This window comes from Sprattus sprattus (genome assembly GCF_963457725.1).
Source record: "Sprattus sprattus genome assembly, chromosome: 14".
In the NCBI taxonomy this organism is placed as follows: domain Eukaryota; kingdom Metazoa; phylum Chordata; class Actinopteri; order Clupeiformes; family Clupeidae; genus Sprattus; species Sprattus sprattus.
This window is the reverse complement of record NC_137912.1, coordinates 31,596,704-31,617,903: the sequence shown is the minus strand read 5'-3', so window position 1 is coordinate 31,617,903 and position 21,200 is coordinate 31,596,704. Positions and strand designations below refer to the sequence as shown.

General features: G+C 40.4%; 1 protein-coding gene across 1 annotated transcript in view; it reads right to left on the bottom strand.

Annotated features, from left to right (window-relative positions):
- Positions 1-7,264: 7,264 nt before the first annotated feature.
- The window catches only part of aplp1 (amyloid beta (A4) precursor-like protein 1), a gene marked incomplete at both ends in the record, with an annotated part of 59,233 nt that continues 45,297 nt past the window's right edge, over positions 7,265-21,200 (bottom strand). The window contains 3 exons of the mRNA XM_080851604.1: positions 7,265-7,363; positions 14,084-14,227; positions 17,631-17,696. Of these exons, the coding sequence (XP_080707730.1) occupies positions 7,265-7,363; positions 14,084-14,227; positions 17,631-17,696 (309 nt within the window). The remainder of the gene's footprint in view (positions 7,364-14,083; positions 14,228-17,630; positions 17,697-21,200) is intronic.

Here is a 21,200-nt window from a genome sequence, read left to right as displayed (position 1 = left end):
TCCCTTACCTGTTATGCCCACTATAACCACTAGATGGTGTTGTATCTACCCCTCTACCACAACCTTGTAAATGTATCTTCTAGTACATAAATAAACTGGCCATTCATTGGTCTTCTCAGCCACTGATGGGCGACACTTTATTCTGTGACCTTCCCTCTGAAGGGGGAACTAGACTTCAGACGTTTTTGATTGAGAAGAATCAGAGCTCAGCCCCTGAGGTTCCAGCCGAGCTCTCATTTCCACATGAAGCACAGGCCATGCCATATCTACACTGTGACTGTCATGGCAATGTGGAATAAAAACACTGAAAATGTGTTTATGCGCTAGTTTATTTCCATCGGTTTTTATTTGCATAACAAATGATTGTTCTGTGCTGTATCCGATATGCCAAGACAATGTAACCAGGTCAATCTGGTAATCTTATCCATTTTCCTAATTCTTGTAAAATATGTCACCCCTCAGCCAAGCAAACCTTGCAAAGATGTGTAAATGGCTGCAGGGGTGGAGAACTGAGGTTGTTTACATTCTTCAACACGTTCAAATCATTAAAGAAACAGGAGAAATATATTTCAAACTGGAAACTTGAGGACTAGCACCTTATTTTTTACATGCATTTTATATATCTGTGTACAGCTTAAGGTGACAATGCAACATGAATACTGGGGAAGAATGAGACATTTAAAAGAGGCATATCAACACGGTGATTGAGGTTGACATGCCTAGAGAATCTGCAGAACTCCAATGAAAACAGGTCAAAATTAAATAAAAGTTTCTACACAAAATCCATACAGTCTGTAGTCACTATGGGTTTTTACACTGGTTTGTACAACAGTCCGTTTGCAGTCAGCCATGTCAGCCAGTCAGCATGAGGAGCAGACAATCATGTTTCATTGATACAAATAGATCAAATTAAGTTACTATTGTACAACATTTTACCGACTGTGAAATTGAAACTTAATCAAATGCACAGGCACTTCCAATGCACACACATGGCATTATAAATCACAATTTGACATTATTTGTGTATATGATAAGTCATTTAGTGAATATCACTTTTAATTGTATTAGTGGAACAGAAGATGCCAAGAAACTTTCTTGGCTCCAGATAGCCGTCACAGTAACTTGGGTTTCACATCCCCTCCCCTCCCCTCCCCCCCCTTCCATCCCTTGCTCTGTACTTGAAACACATCCAACCTGATGTGTATTTCCAAAAGGACATCATGGAAAAGAATACAAAGCACACTCAGAGGCTGCATCTTGAAGAGTTTTTGTTCAATGTCAACCTCTTTGACTATGAGTACATGACCTACAGATAGTTATGAATACAAAGCATGGTGAAAATATAGAATTGATGTTTTTAGAGATACAATGATAAAGATGATGATACTGATGATGAAGAACACACCACTAGCAACAGCCACACAAAGGGGGACTATTTTCTCTAGGCTACTGAAATGCAATACACAATGTTTGGTGGCTAGAACTTTTTTGTGCTGAAAGGCAGCTTACTGTTTATAATTTCATTTTACTTAATATTTATAAAGTCGCTGGCAATCGTGTTATAAAAGCAATAAGATACTCGAGTCAGTACTGTATCGTCAATAATGTACTTGTTCGAGGGTTTGCCGGCCCTCCGCTGTGCGTCAGGCCTAACAACACCCTCGAACAAGTACATTATTGACGATACAACCTTACGATACTCGAACCATATTGCTTAATTATACCACAGCTTGGTTGAATTCCCGATTGTGTTGCATTCTTTAGAACGTTGATTAACCTGTGGGTTTGCATCCGGGTGAAGTAGTTTTTGACTGTATTTTTTAGTTTTCTTGACTGTATTACACTTGCATGTCAATTTGCCACATTGGTTTGACCATGGTACAATTAACAGTAGCTAGGGTTGCACTGGTGCCACTTTTCTCAGATCGAGCACAAGTATTTACATTTGTGAACTTGCCGATATCGAGTGCCAATACGAGCACTTAATAATTTGCCTATGCAATTTGCCTAGTTTCTGCTAGGGTAAGAACATGATGATGTCGAAAAAATTATAGAACAATTCCTGGATACTCCTTCAGATACAACATCATACTGGATGCAGCATTTAAATCAGCAAATGATGTGATGAAAACTTTTCGCAAGGCCAGAAGAGAATGTTCACCAGAGATGCTAAAAAGACTATTTTTGAAAAGTTAAAGTGAAGCCAAGTCAACTTTATTTATATGGCACATTTAAAAACAACAGGAGTTGTACCAAAGTGCTTTACAGTCGAGGGATAATACATAAATAATAAGGAATAATAATAATAAATATAATAAGGATAGGAAACAAATAAATCAAGAAAAAATTAAAATAAAGAATAAAAGCAAAGTGATAATAAAAAATACTAGAAATTCTGTATAAGACCACAATTAAAAGGGATGTATAAGTAAAAGCAATACAAAAACAATAATCATAATAAAAGACCAGCAAGTAAGAGTTAACCAAATGAAAAATAAATAAATACAACCATAAAATAGATAAGTTAAGACCTCAGACTGAACTGAAGCACAGATAAAAGCACCACCTCAGAATGGATTCAATTGCAATAAGAAGAGCACCAATTTCAAATCCAGGAAAAGCAAGTGTGTAAAAGTACAGTTTAAGTCTAGCTACACAGGCAGAAGATATGGTTTGTAATGGGAGACTATCCCATAATTTAGGACCAAGAAAAGTAAAAGCTTGATCACCCTTGGATTTAAAATGAGACCCTGGTAAAACCAGGAAAAGGGATTTGAGGATCTTATGGCCCTTGATGGAGCTCTAGGGGTCGAGTCAAGTCTCAAGTCTTTGAGCTCTGGTCTAAGTCAAGTCTCAAGTCTTTGAGCTCTGGTCTAAGTCAAGTCTCAAGTCTTTGAGCTCTGGTCTAAGTCAAGTCTCAAGTCTTTGAGCTCTGGTCTTAGTCAAGTCTCAAGTCTTTGATCTCTGGTCTAAGTCAAGTCTCAAGTCTTTGAGCTCTGGTCTTAGTCAAGTCTCAAGTCTTTGATCTCTGGTCTAAGTCAGGTTTCTGGCTGCAATGAGTGTTCTATCATCTGCTGCATGCCATCCAGTCTGCTTAGAACACGGCATAGCTATATCTAATGAATTTAAAGCATGTACTGTATTATCATCACTCACGTATGGTACCATGTACTGTATTATCATTCCGTCTACTGTATTATCATCACTTCTTTCATCACCATACAATTTCAGCATAGATTTGTTAGGTTTGGTACATGATCACTCTAAACAGTGCAGTATAAAAAAAGAAACTGCAAAATGAAAAGGTTCCTTTAAAGTTAATAACTGTATTTTGCCTTGTATCATAAACACAAAGCTACAGTATACACCAATAATTGAGGTTCTACTTAGAGTTTTCCCTCAGTTGCTTCAGTACATTTCTCAGATAATAATTGAAATTCTTAAAAATTGTTCAACCTCCTTTTGAACATTTTGGAAATGCTTTTGCACATTTATAGCCTGACTATGTCATACTCATAATTCTAGTCAGAATATGAGTCTGAGTCTGCTCCATTGAGCTGTGATTATGGGGCGTGTTTCAACGAACCAGGAAAGAAAATGCCTCTTCGCTCAATTGGATACCTAGAACTAATCAGAGCAACGTAGTATGACCATCTGATACATTCAACTTTTACCAGATCCCGTAGTAAGGACGGCAAAAACATATTTTCGATCGACAAATGCCTTAATTGCGTTTCTCTGTTCCTCTTACAAAATGAATGCGGCATCAATATCTGTGAGATATGGATTTTTGGTGTAAGCGTTAGCAATAACCTAAAAATAATGGTCTAGAGAGCTTTAGTTAAGACCAACAATATTCTGCAACATTCGTGTTGCACATACACAACTAACCGAGTCAATTTAGACATTTAAAAAGTCGTGTAGATAGCTTAATTCACATAAAATATTTCCCACTAACAGGCTCACTAGACGGCGCCATCTTTGTTGGATTTCGAATCTACCGCTTGATCATCTGTCCATCATCGTATAAAGCCCGCCCTGGCACTTTGATTGGCTGTACTGTTTTCTACCAGGAAAAATGTCTCCCCAACGGCCGAAGAGCCAGACCGAACTTCCCGTCCAAATTTTTTGGTGGGCGGAGTTTGGGCTGGTATCCAGGCTAGCACATTTATGTACAATCCTCTGCTTTTTAGTCTGACCCCCCAAAACCTCTCGGTATATATTCATTGTGTAAGTCATGACATGCAAATGTTTTCAACTAGGATTGATTATATTGAAATGAAAAACATGAGTGTAAAATCTCATGGGCCATTGGTTTTTCAACAGGATTTGTTGCTCTAATGTTCAGTCTCAACTGATATTTTTTTGCATCCGGCTACAGTATTCTTCAACAAGCACTTGTTGAATTTGAGTGTCACCAATTTCAACCTGCTAGAAGTTCAGTAAATTGTAAAAATGTAATAATCTGGCACGGTGATAATTTAGTGTGAATGAAAGAGACTTCCAGGATATAATTTTGGCAACATGACTAGCAAGCTAACATTAGATAGCTGATGCTGAGGTTCAGGTTTGCTAACCATCCATAAGCGCTAACATTAACTTTTACATTACCAAGTGACTGACCAGTCTGGATGCATTTTTAGGAACCTGATCAAATTTGATTTGGTGGATTCAGCATCCTTAATGTTGATACCACATACCTTACATTTAGCAATTAGTCTGGGTTATTAGGTCCGAAGGTTCTAACAAATGGGACAGCAGTTGCAAGTGTACTTGCCATGGTGTAGTTGCTAGATTTGATTTGCACGCACCAGATGCATAAGGTTAAGGACATTCAGCTGTAAGATGTTGTTAATGCGCCAAAAATACATTAATAAATAATAAAAAAAACTGTATATATATTAAACATTTACTGGCAAGACAAGTGAGCAAGCATGTCAACTGAACCTAAGACACTAACTAATTCAACATGATCTGTGTCCAGTCTCAAGAGCTTTAAGGACGAGTCTCAAGTCAAGTCTCAAGTCATTGTATGTGCACAACTTAAGTGTGACTTACGTCACAGAATAAAGTCCCCATCTCTGGTGTCCACCATCCTATCTATTGCATGACACAGCTGCTGGAGCAAGTTTGGTTTGAAAATCCAGCTGAACCCAGTGAACAGGGGAAGAGATGGGAATTTATTTCTGCGACAATACACATTTCAGGGCTCCCACTTATTCTCCAGAACTTTTCCAGTTCCGGTTCTGATATGGCAGACAGGGATCGTGCCATACACTATATTGTGTTGATGCTTAGAGACTATGACAGATGTTCACAGAATAATGTGACACATTATTATATATTCATAACCTGAATCCCTATTGTTGTTTAGAGTTATATCAAAGTGGACCTATTATGCTCTTCCGGTGTGCCCGGTGGTAGCATGTAAACGGCCTACAAAGTAACAAAAGCCCAAACTATACACCAGACGGAGTCAGAAACCACTTTTCTCAGCTGCCTGAAATCCCTCATTGGAATTCCAGTGTTTTTCTCTGTCACATGATGACACAATCTCATAACACATTCCTTATTTTCTAATAACAATGTTACTGCCCACGGAGCTGACCAGTCAAACACACTGGGCTCAATCAGTATCATCCAGCTCTCTCAACAATGCCCAATACACAATTAAAACCATTTATCCTAGCCAGAGTTGAATCACAGACCTTAAACATTTACTGGCAAGACAAGGTAGCAAGCACGTCAACTGAGCCAAACACGCTAACCAATTTAACATTATTCAACCGTTTAAAACAAGTTCTGAAGAAAGCAACATTAATCTATAAACCTAATCAAAACTATCAGTTACCAGCCAGCTGACTAATATTTTCATTTGAAGGACAATGTCACTTCTATGATCCAGAGTTTGGCCACTTCAGATGTAGTGTCATTGAGCCTGACTTGAGGGCATTCACAGCGGTGCCACAACATAACCAAGAGCAGCCTATTAATACTTGCGTCTATAAACTTTAATTTGAAAATAATCTTGAACATACTGTATATTAGCCCTTTCAGATAGTAGTGTTATTGTCTTTTTACCAGGACAACAGAAGATTTACTACAACGACTCTTTCCTTTAAATATTTATGCATTTAATATGCATTTTCCATGACTTTGGTCAATTGATTCCCAGGACACGTGGACAAAAATGTAATAATATATGTTTGTTGTATACGATCGGATCAGAAACGGATCCACACAAGCAAATTAAATATTAATGTTTGTCCAGCCGGTGACCTGCTTTATCCTGTTGCAAGATTCAATACATACGAAATGCCCACCTAACATGAAAGCCTTCTCGCTTCATCCCCTGCACACTGTGCAACAAACATTCAACGGAGAAAACTGCTCATCTTCACATAAGCCAGTGGGCATTCATTATCTGGGACTCATGCTCCACACATGAGGTATTGGCACTTTCCAAGAGATATAGGAATAAACCCCTAAGAAGTACTGTGATGAGGATACTATCTAAAGCTGGTCTGGAGAGCAGCCTGGTCATGTCTGTCACTAGCTACAGGTGTGAGGCTAGCCTGAAAGGATACTAGGCACCCTCCACTACTAACAGAAAAAGCTGGAGCTGGAATCAATGACCATCAAAGGAGCAATGGCCCAGTTATTAGAAAATTGTCATGAAAATATAATACAGTCAACAATGGAAACTACTTCATATGTGTTCATATATCAAGTTAATTGACATTCCAAAGACAACACAATAGAAAATTCAACCAAGCCATGGTAGACAATTCCAAAGCAGCCACAGATCTACCTGCATGACAGTTGGAAAGAGGGTATTTTTTTATGATATGCTGCTCCATTCTTCTCCAACATACCTTAAGGTGATTGTGGAACAAATTAATATCAAAAGTTCTGTCAGAGAGGATATGACAAGGATAAGAGGTCACATAATCAGATGGTATCAAAAGGTCAATATTTTAATTTCTGTGTTGTCAAAAATAAAAGCGAACAATAAAAAGGACGTATTTGAATCTTCAGTGATTGTTTAGGATGTTTTGATACTAAATTGTTGTATCTGCAACTAACTGATCAATGCAAATTGAAAAATTATAAAAATGAAAAAGTGATGTCCAAGCTATTGAGTTTATGTAGACACTGAACAGGAAACTCCCTTATTCACTCCCACATTTAAGATCATATTGTGAATTAGGTAGTGCTAGGAGTAAAACGAGCAAAAATTGCCCTCAAGAAGAAATCTTAACCCTCAGTTAATTTGCTCAAAGAATGTGTAGGTGGGATTTTCATAGCCATGGTTTTGCATCTTGTTGAGTTGCCCTTCCTCTGGGGTCAGCATGGGGTCAACCTGCATGGAGAAACAGAATGAAAGATTCACATTAGAAATGCACAATCTATAGGCAACAGTGCCAGGTCCCCGGGGAGCTCTGCTCCGCCCACACCCCCTTCAGCTCCTAAACTCTCCCCAAACCTGCACATTCACCAGCTGCACTCCGACAATCACACAAACGCATACACCTGTCCCACTCCCTAGCCTCAATCACCTGCACCACATTCACAGTCTCGTTAGGTCTCATCATTCACACCTGCATCCGCGATCACCTGCACCCCGTTTGCACTCAGCTCATTCGTAATCACCCACACCTGTCACAGCCCTTTATATACTCCACTCTCCCTGCACCCCTTACTTTAAAACGGTGTATTCCAACACTGAAAACAATGCTTTTCTAAAATGCTGCCCTATACATTTGAAAACGGGACTTGTAGTGTGGACAGGGCAGGGGAAACTGAAGTTCAGACGTTCGGTTGCCTTGGCACTTATTTTGGTTATAACGTCAAAATAAACATCGAAGGTGAAATGAATATACTGCTCTCGCTCTACAATTTAGAAATTGAAAAGTGTTAGTCGTCTTGAAAAAATTATTTCTGCGCGTTGTCTTTGTCTGTGTCTTCGCCTTGCTCTAATAACTGCTGCCATATCGAAGTTTTCAGACTCAATCAAAACGCGCTTCCTGGTTAAGACGTGCTTTTATGAGGCGCATAATTATCCTGCAACTTCGAGACGCCTCTCCTCCCACCTCTCTGCGGCACACACCCATTTTTTTCGTATACCCTCCCAGCAGCGGTAATCTGCGCTTCTACTTAAATGCGCCTCCTTTGTAAAAACTGTTTTATGTTTACATCTGCTATTTTACGCCTGAAATGGGCGCAATCCTGTTAGTAAATCAGGCCCTAAGTGGTCAGAGCAATGTCCAAGTTAATAAGTCAAAGGTTTGGTTAAAGCTAACTAATAGCATTGTCAAGCAATCCCTTTAAACGAAAATGTGTCAGACACGATTACAATGTAAGACGATTACAATATCGCTGTGGGTTTTACAAGCTTTACAGTTGTACAAGGAATAAACCGTAGCGAGTCTTTTTTTAAATAATTGTCTTCTGACTGACTATTATATTGTTAATCAGGGTAGGTTTTGAGCCAGTAAAAAAAGGTATTCATGACAATCTCAGATTATTTTTTATTGCGAGATGCAAAGGAAGATCTTAAACTTTTGGGCTACTGCAACAGAGTATTAGGTTAATCCAAGGTAACTACTGTATTTTATGTTAATTAGATTCATATTTTATTCTTTTAATGGCTTTTGCACATTCTGGGAACACACTGTAGGCTATTTGGGGCGGTCGGTGCATCTAGAACCCCAGCAGAACCGAACAGCCTGTTTAGTTGAGCATTGGCTTCATTTGAGTAATAGAAGGCTCCTGGTGACTGTATGTCTTGATATACTAATGATGTGGGATATCCCATAGGCAAGGGAAAAATGCATAAAATGCAAGGGCAGCAGTGATCAGCAGCGTACATGAATGGCGACTGCATAAATATAGCAGATTGCAAGCTATGTTTATACTGATGCATTTGAAAACCTAGACGAACCTGAATGCCATCTTTTTCGGCATTCTGTAGTGGACAAGGAAATACATCTTTTTTAGAAAATGCCCTGAACAGAACAGAATGTGTTGAAGGGAATTAACCATGTATTGTTTTTAGAAGCATGCCAGGATATGTAAACTTTGAGGAAAGGGAAACTTCAGGATTTTTCAACCTGGGCCCCATTTTTAGATCTTACTATCGAAATAATTACGAAATAGTTAGAATGCTAAAACCGGCAACCGTCTTCACTGTCTATTTACGGTATCTGACAAAGCACCCCACTTATAGCCTGTAGTCAATTATCAAAGAGAGGTGCTGCTCTGTGAGTGCCCATTCCATCACCACAAGGTAGGCCAGTTGACTTACAGGCACTGAATGAAGTGCTATGACAGAGACCGGAAGAAGGGAGGTATATAGGCCAAACCAGGGCCACTTGTGTGTGGGGAACTGCATTTCATGTTTTATTTTTGCCAATAAATGTGTGCCAATAATTGTGGCACACATGTTTTGGGGGAAAATATTTATTTAATGTCAACAGTTTTTTTTTATTTCAATAATTTTACTTTAATGAAAAGGTAAGATTCTTGTGAATATTTTGAGTGAAAGACTAAGGCCCAATTTACACACAGGTTTTCGCGATGTCGGCACAGCCGACATCTGTACACCGACAGCTTTTTTCAGCGTCTAAACGCAAATTTAACTGTCGGTGTGCCGATGTCGGCCGAATTTCAGCCGACAGCCCCGTACCATTCGCCCGACAGCCCATCGGGAGTCCCCGACATCTTCAAAGTGCGTGTAAACGCGACCCGACATCTGTAAGGCATATTACAGACAGTGTTGCTAGGCAACATCGCTATCAAGAGAGGCAAACTGAGAAACTTCCTGCGATGTGTGTAAATGCGCCCCGACATCTACGTGCAGATGTCGCGAAGATGTCGCCGACATCGCGAAAACCTGTGTGTAAATTGGGCCTAAAGCAGCTTGCACACTGCCCCAACAAACGCCAACATTCTCCAACTATCACCAACATTCTAAAGTTGGCAGTTGTTGGCAGTAGTTGGTACCTGTCTTTAGAATGTCCAGTATACCAACTGCCAGCTCCACACTGCTCAGACAGTAACAGACTTTTTCCAACTAGCTTCCTATTTTTTTAATTGTGTGTAACATTATTTTAAGATGGATGAGGTTGATACTGAACGTTTGCTTGTCAAAACATATTTGGAAAACAAGTAATTTGTATAGAACAATAGAGTATATAGTCCTATGAAAAAGTTAGGGCACCCATAAATAATTTCCATTATTTTCATTTATTAATTGTTGGGCGTTTGGATCAACAACTTCTTAGTCATATATAATACTTCATGGACAAAGTTCTATTTCAGCAGTTAAATAAGGTTTATTGGATAAATACAAAAAATATGGGCATTTGGGCACATCAATATTTACTACAGCCTCCTTTTGTAAAAAAATAAATAAAATAAATTACAGCCTCTAGACGCTTCCTATTGCCTCTGATGAGTGACTGTTTTCTGGATGAACGTATTCTGGACCATTCCTCCTTACAGAACATCTCCAGTCTGCTTCAAGTCATCCCAAAGCTAAAGAATTGTTGTTTTGAGATCATTTGACAGTTGTTTTGAGGCCCCCATGATGACACTCTTCAGAGGAGATTCAAAGAGAACTTGCAACCTTACATACTATTTATAATAATTGGATGCACCTTTCTATGAAATTGAAGGCTTAACAAGCTAATCAGTCTAATTATATGCTGTGATTATTCAGTATTGAGAAGTTACAGGTATTCAAATCAGCAAAATGATTTGGGTGCCTAAATATTTTCAAAGCCTATTTTTCACATTGTATTTAATTTCACATAACTAAACACTGCTACACTAAATATATTTGTCTGGAAAACACCCCAGTACTCAGTGTTAACTAGAAAATTAACTAGACGTAACGCAAAGCGTTACAAAATATGACCGCCGAACTGTTCAGTAGGTTTTAACACAGAATGAGTCATGGTTGTCAGTGTGTTTGTGTGTTTTTATGTGTTTTGTGTGTGTAAATTGGTTTGTGTTTCATTTTTATGTATTAAAGGAATTATTTGTGATAAATCTCGATGATTTGGTAATGTAATGTTTTGTGTACTACTTTTTTGTGGATTGTTTTGGTACATTTTTCTTTTGCAATGTAGTTTGTTAAAACAGGTCACATAAAGAGGTGTGGAAACAAAGTGAAGTTTCCAACCACCAACAGGTGGCGCTATAGGTGATATCAGTCAGGAATATGTACAGGCATATGTACGGGTTCGGGCCAGCGTCCACCCTAAGACATTTTCTCTGGATCAAACAATGTTCGCAAGAGTTATAAGAGACTTTGTGTTTTGTGGCAAGCACTGGCAAGTTGGCAAAGTTTGAGGGTCTGCCACGCCCACACCTTCCGACTAGTGAGAAAATCCAATATAACTTTTAGTCACCCATGGCTGAAGAGTAACCTGACCACATTTCAAGGCGTTACCATTAAATTTGTCGAAGAAGTTCGATCAGATGTGAGGTGTGCAAACGCCGTCAAAACGCAGCTTCCACTCAAAATAGCCGACTTCCTGTGGACCTGCCACCATGGCGTTGAGAGACTTTTTGGTGCGTCCAAGCATGATGAAGACGTGTACCGAATTCCGTCAAGCTACGCCAAAATAACCCAAATGCACAGTTTTTTTTGCAATGTTCTAGGGGGTGCTACAGAGCCATTTTGCTCCATCCATGGACAAAAGCTCTACCTAAGATGGACGGTTACAGGCTTGATGTCCCTGGCAAATTTGGTAATTTTCCGAGCACTTTGACATATATTCGATTAAAACACCTCATTTTTGCTTTTTAATTTTTATCTAGGTGGCGCTATACATGTAATGACTGGTTATGGTATGGGTTGACATGGCCCCTTAACACAAACATACAAGAACAATTTGGCCCTCCAAGGCCCTACGGTTCTCGGGATATTCGAAGAAAACTGTGTCGTGCCATCTACAGGCCAGTTGGTGTATAATCATATAAATAAATGTATTGCATGCCCCCCCCCCCCCGTGAACGGAATTTCACAAAACTTAACTAAGTCAGGAGGTGTCATAATGATCCCACACCTCCGATTTCGTGCAGTTCTGACCTTGTCAACTTACAATTAAAATGTTTTACAACACTCCATTTTTGCTTGTTCATTTGTAACTAGGTGGCGCTATACATGAAATTAGTGGTAGTGGAACGGTTGACGTGGCCTCTTAAGACCAACATACAAAAAAAATGTGGTCCTCCTAAGCCCTACGGTTTTCGACTTATTCACAGAAAACTGAATCGCCCCACCCTTTCTAAAACGGGTCCAGTCCGACGGGGGTACAACGGATCAAAACGAAAATCAATGGTTCCACGCTCATCTAGTGGGGCTACATGCCCACCAAATTTCGTGCACCTCTGTGTTTCAGTGTCCCGGGAATCGTTGACAGAAAATCGGCAAACAGAAAAAAAACAGAAAATAATAATAATATACCACTGTGATCTATTTTTGGTGAAGACTTTGTGGTGGTGTAGGCCCTACAGTTGAGACGGTACCCTAGTACAGTTGAGACACCCATTTAAACCCATTTATGGTGACTGGCCAAGCTACTTTCTACTATGAGATAGCATAGGCTATCACAATAAAGCTGTATCAACTATACAGTGTGTCTCAACTGTAACCCGCTGACCACCTCACGCTTTTCGCTAGATTATGCAATGACCTTGCATGACATGATAGCATGGAATATGTAGATTTGTAGTGCACAGAATAACGTTTGCAATGATTTTTGATGATGTTTGTTTAAATTTCCCGGGATCAAAAAGGACGTTAGTAGCCTATGCATGTGCAAGCTAAAAATCACGTCTCAGGATTGTTGCGCATGCAAGTTATTTCGGGTGTATCAACTGTACTCAGTCTACCTTACTCCTGTAAAGTGTCACCGTAAACATTAATATTAATATTTAGACACGTTTTCTTGCAGTGTTAAACGAGTCGTAGACGTTGACATAGACAAATATATGTCTCGAAAACCATTCGTTTGGGGAAGCTAATACATAACGTTAATCAATAATAGACTAGGATATCGTTTTTGTTTTAACAAACTGGCTGATAACCATCGACATTCAAAAGAGCTCGAGGATGTTATGCACGCAAATTGAGCCTAGTTGTCAAGGTAATGAGCTGTCAGAATGTTGGAGTTCGTTGGAAACGGCTCTACACTGATCAGACATTCTCCAACTTTACCCGATCCGACTGAACATGTTGAACTCTTCCGACAGTAGCCGACTTTCGCCAACATTCTCCAACTAACACCAACTGCCGGCGCACACTGCCCCGACTGTTGGAGAATGTTGGCGAAAGTCGGGGCAGTGTGCAAGCTGCTTAAGAGGATAAACAGCAAAGACCTATTTTTTCATAGCCTGTTTTGCTCATATTCACTAGGGGTGCCAATAATTGTGAAGGGCACTGAAGATGTGTCCATTCTATTCCTCAATGGCTATTTCAACACAATTGAGTTAAGTGCTTATTTATTTATTCACTTACATTTGCAGTGTTCGTGTAGTCCTTTTATTTATTTTAGGAAATTACGATGCTTTGTATAATCATGACTATAAATGTGAAACGTAATTGTTAATGATACACATATTCTCATATTTATTATTATTATAATGACTTAAATCCGAGGATGTCTGTAGAGTTGATATGAACGCAATCACCAATGATTTCTCACAAATTCAGCCCTTATCACTTCTAACCCAGTGGGGCATCTTGTGGTTTTTTGAGGAATCGCATTTGAGAAAACTCTGGCAGATTTACGACTGCTATTTTGGGTTCCGAAACTCTTCTGAAGTTCAGAACAAATCCCAGATGAGAACTTTCATGAATGCCAAATTTGTTCCACCGGAAGTAGAGTTCAGAAGAAATTCCTTCATAAATTATTCTCAGCTGCGTTCGAGAATGAGGCCCCTTGTTTCTTAATATTTCCATTTGAAAATCTCAGGGCATTTATATTGTGCTTTTGGCAACACAAAACTATCAAAACATTAACATTTCAGAAAGCCAATCAAGCTGGTGGAATCATGGTATCATTCTTACCTCTACAATACCATGGCTGATTGTACCATATGGCTTCCGGCGCACTAGCAAAAGGCTGATTACCATGACCATGGCAATGGCTACAGCAATCACCAGCAGTCCAACCATAGCCCCACAGTTAAATGTCTCCAGTGCATCAGGTTGCTGGGGTGGAAAATAAAAGTCATTACAGAGAATATGACATTTGTCAACTTTATTAAGATAACTTCAAATGATTTAACTCCCTTTATAAACATTGAAGAAAAAGTGAAGAGCCAAGTGAAAAAAAATCAGATTACTCTAAAATGAGTTGCCATGAGTCATTATTATTTAGACAGGATGACAGCTGATGCTGACCTAACAGAAGTAGAACCCTGAATAATAGGCTTCAGAGCATTGCGATATTAGACTTTACGGCTAATGGCTTTGTGGTTCAAGTCAATAATGTTGTTACTGAGCAGTACCTAACATTAAAACAACTACCCATTACAACATGTAGTATTTTGAGAGTGGGAAGTACTCAGTGGCGGCTGGTGACACATGGGCAGCGCGGTTTAAATAGCACTCCACAATGAGAAGAAAACAGGTTTAAAACATAGCTTTATTTCACGTACACACAGTGCTCAACACTATCAAATAACAATAACCTGTAACTTTGGGCATGAGCGGTTCAGAGCAAAATGGTTTAGAAACATTGGGTTGGGTTTCAGAGGTTTACAGAATAAAACAGGAGCCCACACCCTCACATGAAAGAGGTTTAGAGCAAAAGAGATTAAGAAAAAGATATCACATTTTACATTGGGTGCTTGACAAGAGTTGGCCTCACTGCTTGTAAAGAAAAGTAGACCTCCTCTCTTTCAAGTTGGCAAATCTCTCAATAACTCTCTGGTTAAGGTCAATCATTCCCTAACAACAGCCAGCATACAGTCAAAAAGTTCATTCTGGCCCGTTTTGGATGTTCCCTTAAACACAGTCGTGCTCTTGAGATGCTCTTTCAGTGCACTGTGAGGCAACGACGTCCACCAAGCCACGGAATATCCCTGGGTTATCAGAGTTCTCGCTCTCATCATGACCACGCAGGGCCAGCTCAAATGCACCACAGAACTTAACACAGTCTATATTCTTGAGAGATTCTTGTTTTTCCTTACTTCCTCATTGTGTTTTCGAATGCCAATTCAGTACCCTTCGTCGAGCTACTTCGCTATACTCTTCCAAAGAGGCTTAGCTTCAGGCTGGTAGTTAGATGGCTGCGGCAAGATTCGTGCTTCTTACATTTCTCGGTGAAGTGCTTTTAGATCCCTCATCCCCGTTGTAGTCCAGCGTGTTTCAGTCCCAGGACTTTGGAACAACAGGCAGGGGAAACAAAAAAATGCATCACTCACTGTACAGCTAGCTAACCAGCTCCGGTTAGCATACAGGCTGGAGGAGAAGCTCCGGGTGTACGTCCTCCCGTGGACAGTGCTCGTCTGCTGATTTTTTAAATACGGACGTTTGTGTCCCATGTCTTTCAGTCTCTTCTTTTCGACATCTGATCTTCGATTGAAAGGTGTTCCACGAAGACATACTACAGAGTTTTCATTCGCCATACTCTCAGATTCAAAGTCTCTGCTAGCTATGTTGCTCTCGTAGATATGTGATACTTATATGGGATGTGAGGGAATCACAAAAGGTCTCTGATTCGACAAAGTCCAGTCGCGATGATATAAGAAACGCTGTCATTGGCTGGGGGCGCAAAAATTTGCGCCCTAGGATCGAACTGTCATCCTCCAAAGAGAAGCTGTCCTTACTCAAATGTTTCTGCCCAGTTTTAGGGCTCCCATTGACTTCCACTTGGCCGGCGCCCCACCACGGAGGAGTGGCTTCTCTCAGTCATAACGAATGGCAATATATTATATTTGGTCACATTTAAGTGGTTGTTAACAGGGGCTTACGGTCTCCCGCTCACATTTAACAGTACATTTCTTATTTTAATTATTTGATAGATAAAGTTTTAGTTTTTTTCATCTCAAAATTTTAGGAGGGGAGGCGCCCTAGCGCCCTGTATTGACGCACCGTCACTGGAAGTACTACATCTAGCTAAACTGGCCGCTTCTGGGGCTGAATACTGCCCCTATATCATGTGTAATTGGTGTATACATTTATTTTATTCTCTCCTTAGTGTTAGGTGCCCTCCCTTCCTAGCTGACACTTGTTTCATTCAGACAAACATGGGGTAAGACCAGACCTGTAGTGGAGTCTAGGGCAGGGGTTTTAAACCGGGGGTCCGTGGCCCCCTGGTGGTCCGCGACGGCATTGCAGGGGGTCCGCGACATGTTGATCAGTTCACCATTGATTTTTTTTCTTTTTATAAATTAGCTTTCATATTTCAACACATTTCCAGATTACGGAGGTGACGGTCAGTGATCTACCCTTATAACTGCACATATTTAAGTGTTAAAGGCAGAATATCTGTGCAGGGGGAGGGGGCGTGGCTGCGGTGTTTACAAACACGCGCGTACAGGCACATCAGTGGGCAGCAAATTGCTTTCTAGTCATAATGGTGGTCCCTGTGACAAAACCAGTTGAAAACCCTTGGTCTAGGGGCATCCTCACCTGGAGAAAAAGTTCTTAATTCTGGCAGCCAAATGCACCATTTACCCGTAGTTTGAAACAGAAACGAAAAGCCTACAGACAGTATCATAACCAGGATATCACGGTGTCCATGCTACATTGCAACTCCGTATCTTCAAATTTGATGCAATCAAACCTTCGTTTCACTGTATTGCTCAGTAACCATAGACGTGAAAAACGGAAATTCATTCCCAACCGTGAATATTTAATTAAACTTGCTGGAGGGGGAGAGCAGGGGCAAAGGAAGCAGCAAAACAGGCGATAACCGTGTGTATTAAGTTTGGGCCTTCAATGACCAATTTAAGTTTATGTTTTTTCGGCTCGATTTGTGTGTCTTTGTCTGTCCATCAGCAGGATTATGCACAAATTCCCAGCCTGAACATTTGATGAAACTTGGTGGAGGGAATCAGCAGCAAAGGATCATGCAGGGCATTTTGACCTTGGCAGAGGTATGTGCTCTCCTTGTGCCCTTCTAGTTTTAGGATATTTCATTTTTTTATAGTTGGTAGAAGAATATTGCAGGGGATTTGGCACATTTTTTTGGGCTACTACCCACACGGTTGGCTGTCATTGCTCATTCCACGAATGCACGATCCTTACAAGTTGTACCTCGCTGTAAAGGTGACATATCGCTTTCCAACGATATCAAATACAATACCAATTGGTATTATTAAAGGGGAGGGATAATTTTTGAGGAGTTTATAACTGTTGAAGCCATATTTCTTCCATAACCAACACCCTATCCACAAGTAAAGCCTACAACAAAAAAGACACAAGATAATCGAATAAATGTTTACTTGGCAACATCATCAGTTGGGTAACTTACCCTGATTTACGGTTGCTATTGTTTTCTGTCACGTTACCAGACAAACCCATTGCAGTATATGCAAATTATTTTAGAGGCCGTGTAGACTATATCAGTGACTCATAAACCAAGTTACTGAATAGAAGGACTTACCAGTTCATCCCTCTGGATCCCAGAAGATTTGTACAACATTTGCTTCACTTCCATGGAGATGTTGATCTACAAGAATAGGTGTGCATTTGATAAATGGGTCCTTTTGTAGATGTACTGTATATCACTTTTGTAGACTGCTGTTTTCAGAGGTATTTTACAATATTAAACTTGATTTTCTTTGATTTACACACACACTTGGGGCGCGATTCAAGCGTCAAAAAAGTGTGCAATTGCATACTTTTCAGCCAATGACTTTTTAACCTGGACTTAAGCCAAAGCTTATTTTAACCTTGACCAAAAACCTGGGCGTTTCTTGTGTTAACTCCATTTACGCGTATCAGACTTTTTTGCATTTGATGAACCTTGTCATCAACATCAATTTTCATGTTCAGATCATGAATCTCCAACCTCAAACACTTAAATTTTAATTAGGCCTTGCACATGTGTTTGATTGATTGACTTGATTGCTGAGTTTATGTAATGCATTGATGCTTTCATTTTCATACAGAAATGCTTTCATGTGGGGCTATTCTCAATACAGTTTTCCCATTGCTTTCATTTTCAAAATCAAAGACAAGTATATGTTTTCAAAATCAAAGGCTAGTCAATGTTTTCAAAATCAATGGCTAGTCTATACCCTGTAAGCAAAATTACGTCCCCTCGACGTCCTGTAATGGTCTCTCTGAACGTTCTAAAAACGTAAATGTGTATGGTTCCCTTGACAACTCAAGGACGTTTTGCACGACATTCCAAGACCGTCCCGAGGACGTTGCGGTGACAACTGGGAAAAGTTTTCTATAGGTCCTGGGGACGTTATGCAGGACGTTGCAAGCACCTCCCGAGGGTATTGTGGTTACGTCTGGGGAACGTGTACCTATAGGTCCTGGGGACGTTCTGCAGGAAGTTGCAAGAACGTCCTGAGGGCATTGTGGTGACTTCTGGGAAACGTGTTTTAGACGCATAGACATATATATGTCTATGTTTTAGACGTCCTGGGGACGTTATTCAAGGACGCACCGCGGATGTAGCAGGCACAACCGTTTTTGCTGAGCTAAATGAAGAAAATAAAATAATAATAGATCGCGGAGCCGTCATTTTGCTTACAGGGCGCACACACACACAAGTTCAAGTTAATTTATATTACACATTTCATATGATATGCATAGACACACACACAGACACACACGGTTACAAACTTGATTGCAGGCATGGGAATTGAACCGTAAACCTTCCTACTAGACCTCTTCGCTACCCACTGTACTAACACTGTCTGATTACTATTGTGTCACTTTAACACGTTTATCACAGTGTGAGACAGCCAACAAACTTAGTCTTTTTTTTCCGAGGGTTTGAGGAAAAGCATATTGTAGCGATCTCAGTCACTACGCATTGAGGGTTTTCCTTAATGATTCCTTTTTTAATTAACATCCATGGACCATGGCAGGTCACGGACGTGCGGGCAGGGAGGCAGAATAACTAGCCAAACTAAGAATGATGAAATACAATAAATATGAATGCTTCTCTACTGATCTGTGCTATAAATGTAATGTCTGCATGATTCCAATACAATGCATACATAGGAAGGTGTATCAAGTGTCTAGCTTTAACATTGAGCTTTCCGCAGGCCTTCAAAGATGCTGCAACAGAACGTAGGCTAGAGCTTACCGGTCAAATTGTCTGATTGGAATTTCTTAAAAATCCCGTCTCGCAAACACAATCTGGATTTGACAACAATCTTAATATTTAGGCCTATAAAGCAAACGTGCACTGCCCTTATTATGTTTTAAAGGAACAGGCTAATCTGCCGTTAGAAAGTTATTTAACAACACGCATGCTGCATTTTAAATAAAGCGCAAACCCTCGGTTTCAAACGAGGAGCGAACTGAGTGACAAGGATCCAACATGGCCAAGCAGACTAGCCTTAAAAGCTTTTTTTCAGAGGCCAAACACAACTGATGAGGGTAAACCTTTTGACGAGGATGAACCTGTAATACCTGTAGTGTTGAGTCTGAATTGTATTATACTGTCTATGCCTGTGCGTGAGCGCCCCGAAGTTCGAGCCGAGAGTCAGAGATTTGGAAAAATTAAAGCTCGCACTGCAGCATAGGCTATTGAAAATTGGAGCTGTGAACTTAGTTCAAAATTTTGAATTATGGACAATGAACTGAATTAGTTCATGTAGAAAGTGAACTTTCCAAACACTGAATAGCCTACCTGAAGCCCTAGATGTTCGAACAGCTTCACCAGAGAAAAAAGCTGAAATGTCGGGCGTTTCTGTCGTTATGGAGTGACAAGTTCTCTTGGCTAAGGTGCGAGGTAATTGATAGTCACAGTAAAATGTTCTGTTGCGAAAAGGCGACGCAAAGGATTCACAAGAGGGTCTTATAATTTAAGAATCTCTTCTCTCATTGAACAGAGCAATGACCATGTTGCAGCACTCATTTTAACGCCACAGCAGGTTGCGATTAAAGGCCACTTATTGACGCTCATCAGACATTAATGTTTTTGTTTCCCATTGTAAACTAAGGAAAATAAACATGTTGCTTTCTAAACTACCTGATTATGTTATAATTTAAGCTACGCAGGCCGTCAGTTTTCTTCAATAGGAGCAGAAATAGATATTTGCCCGGCTTATCATTAAAATGTCGGGCAAATGAAAAACATTTTTCTCTAGCGGAACCTCAGAGAGGACCATCAGAGGACGTCAAGGGGACGTTTTGGAAGGACCGAATGCGAACGTCCCGCAGTGGACCACAGGTAAAGGTAATGGGGACGTTTTTGAAGGACGTCCTGGGGACGTATGCTGAGAGACCAAATAAGAACATTCCCTAAAAGTCTGTTTTAAGGCTCATGCGAACATCCCGCAGTGTACCACAGGTAAAGGTAATGGGGACGTTTTTGAAGGACGTCCTGGGGACGTATGCTGAGAGACCAAATAAGAACATTCCCTAAAAGTCCGTTTTAAGGCTCATGCGAACGTCCCGCAGAGGACATGCAGGTAAAGGTTATGGGGACGTTTTTAAAGGACGTCCTGGGGACTTGTGCTAACAGACCTATAAGGTTCCCTAATAGTCCGTTTTAAGGCTCATGCGAACATCACGCAGAGGACCTGCAGGTAAAGGTTATGGGGACGTTTTTAAAGGACGTCCTGGGGACTTGTGCTAACAGTCCAAATTATAGGGTTCCCTAATAGTCCGTTTTAAGGCTCATGCAATCGTCACGCAGAGGACCTGCAGGTAAAGGTTACGGGGACGTTTTTAATGGACGTCCTGGGGACGTGTGCTGAGAGACCAAATTATAGGTTCCCTAAAAGTCCGTTTTAAGGCTCATGCGAACTTCACGCATGAGGACCACAGGTAAAGGTAACGGGGACGTTTTTGAAGGACGTCCTGGGGACGTGTGCTGAGAGACCAAATTATAATGTTCCCTAAAAGTCCGATTTAAGACTCATGCGAACGTCACAGAAGGATCAAACGTAGACTTGCTACAAACGTCAAAAACGTTCTGGTAACGTCCTCTAGCGAACGTTGTGGCGGGGAATAATTCGGAACGATTGGGGACCTTGCCAAT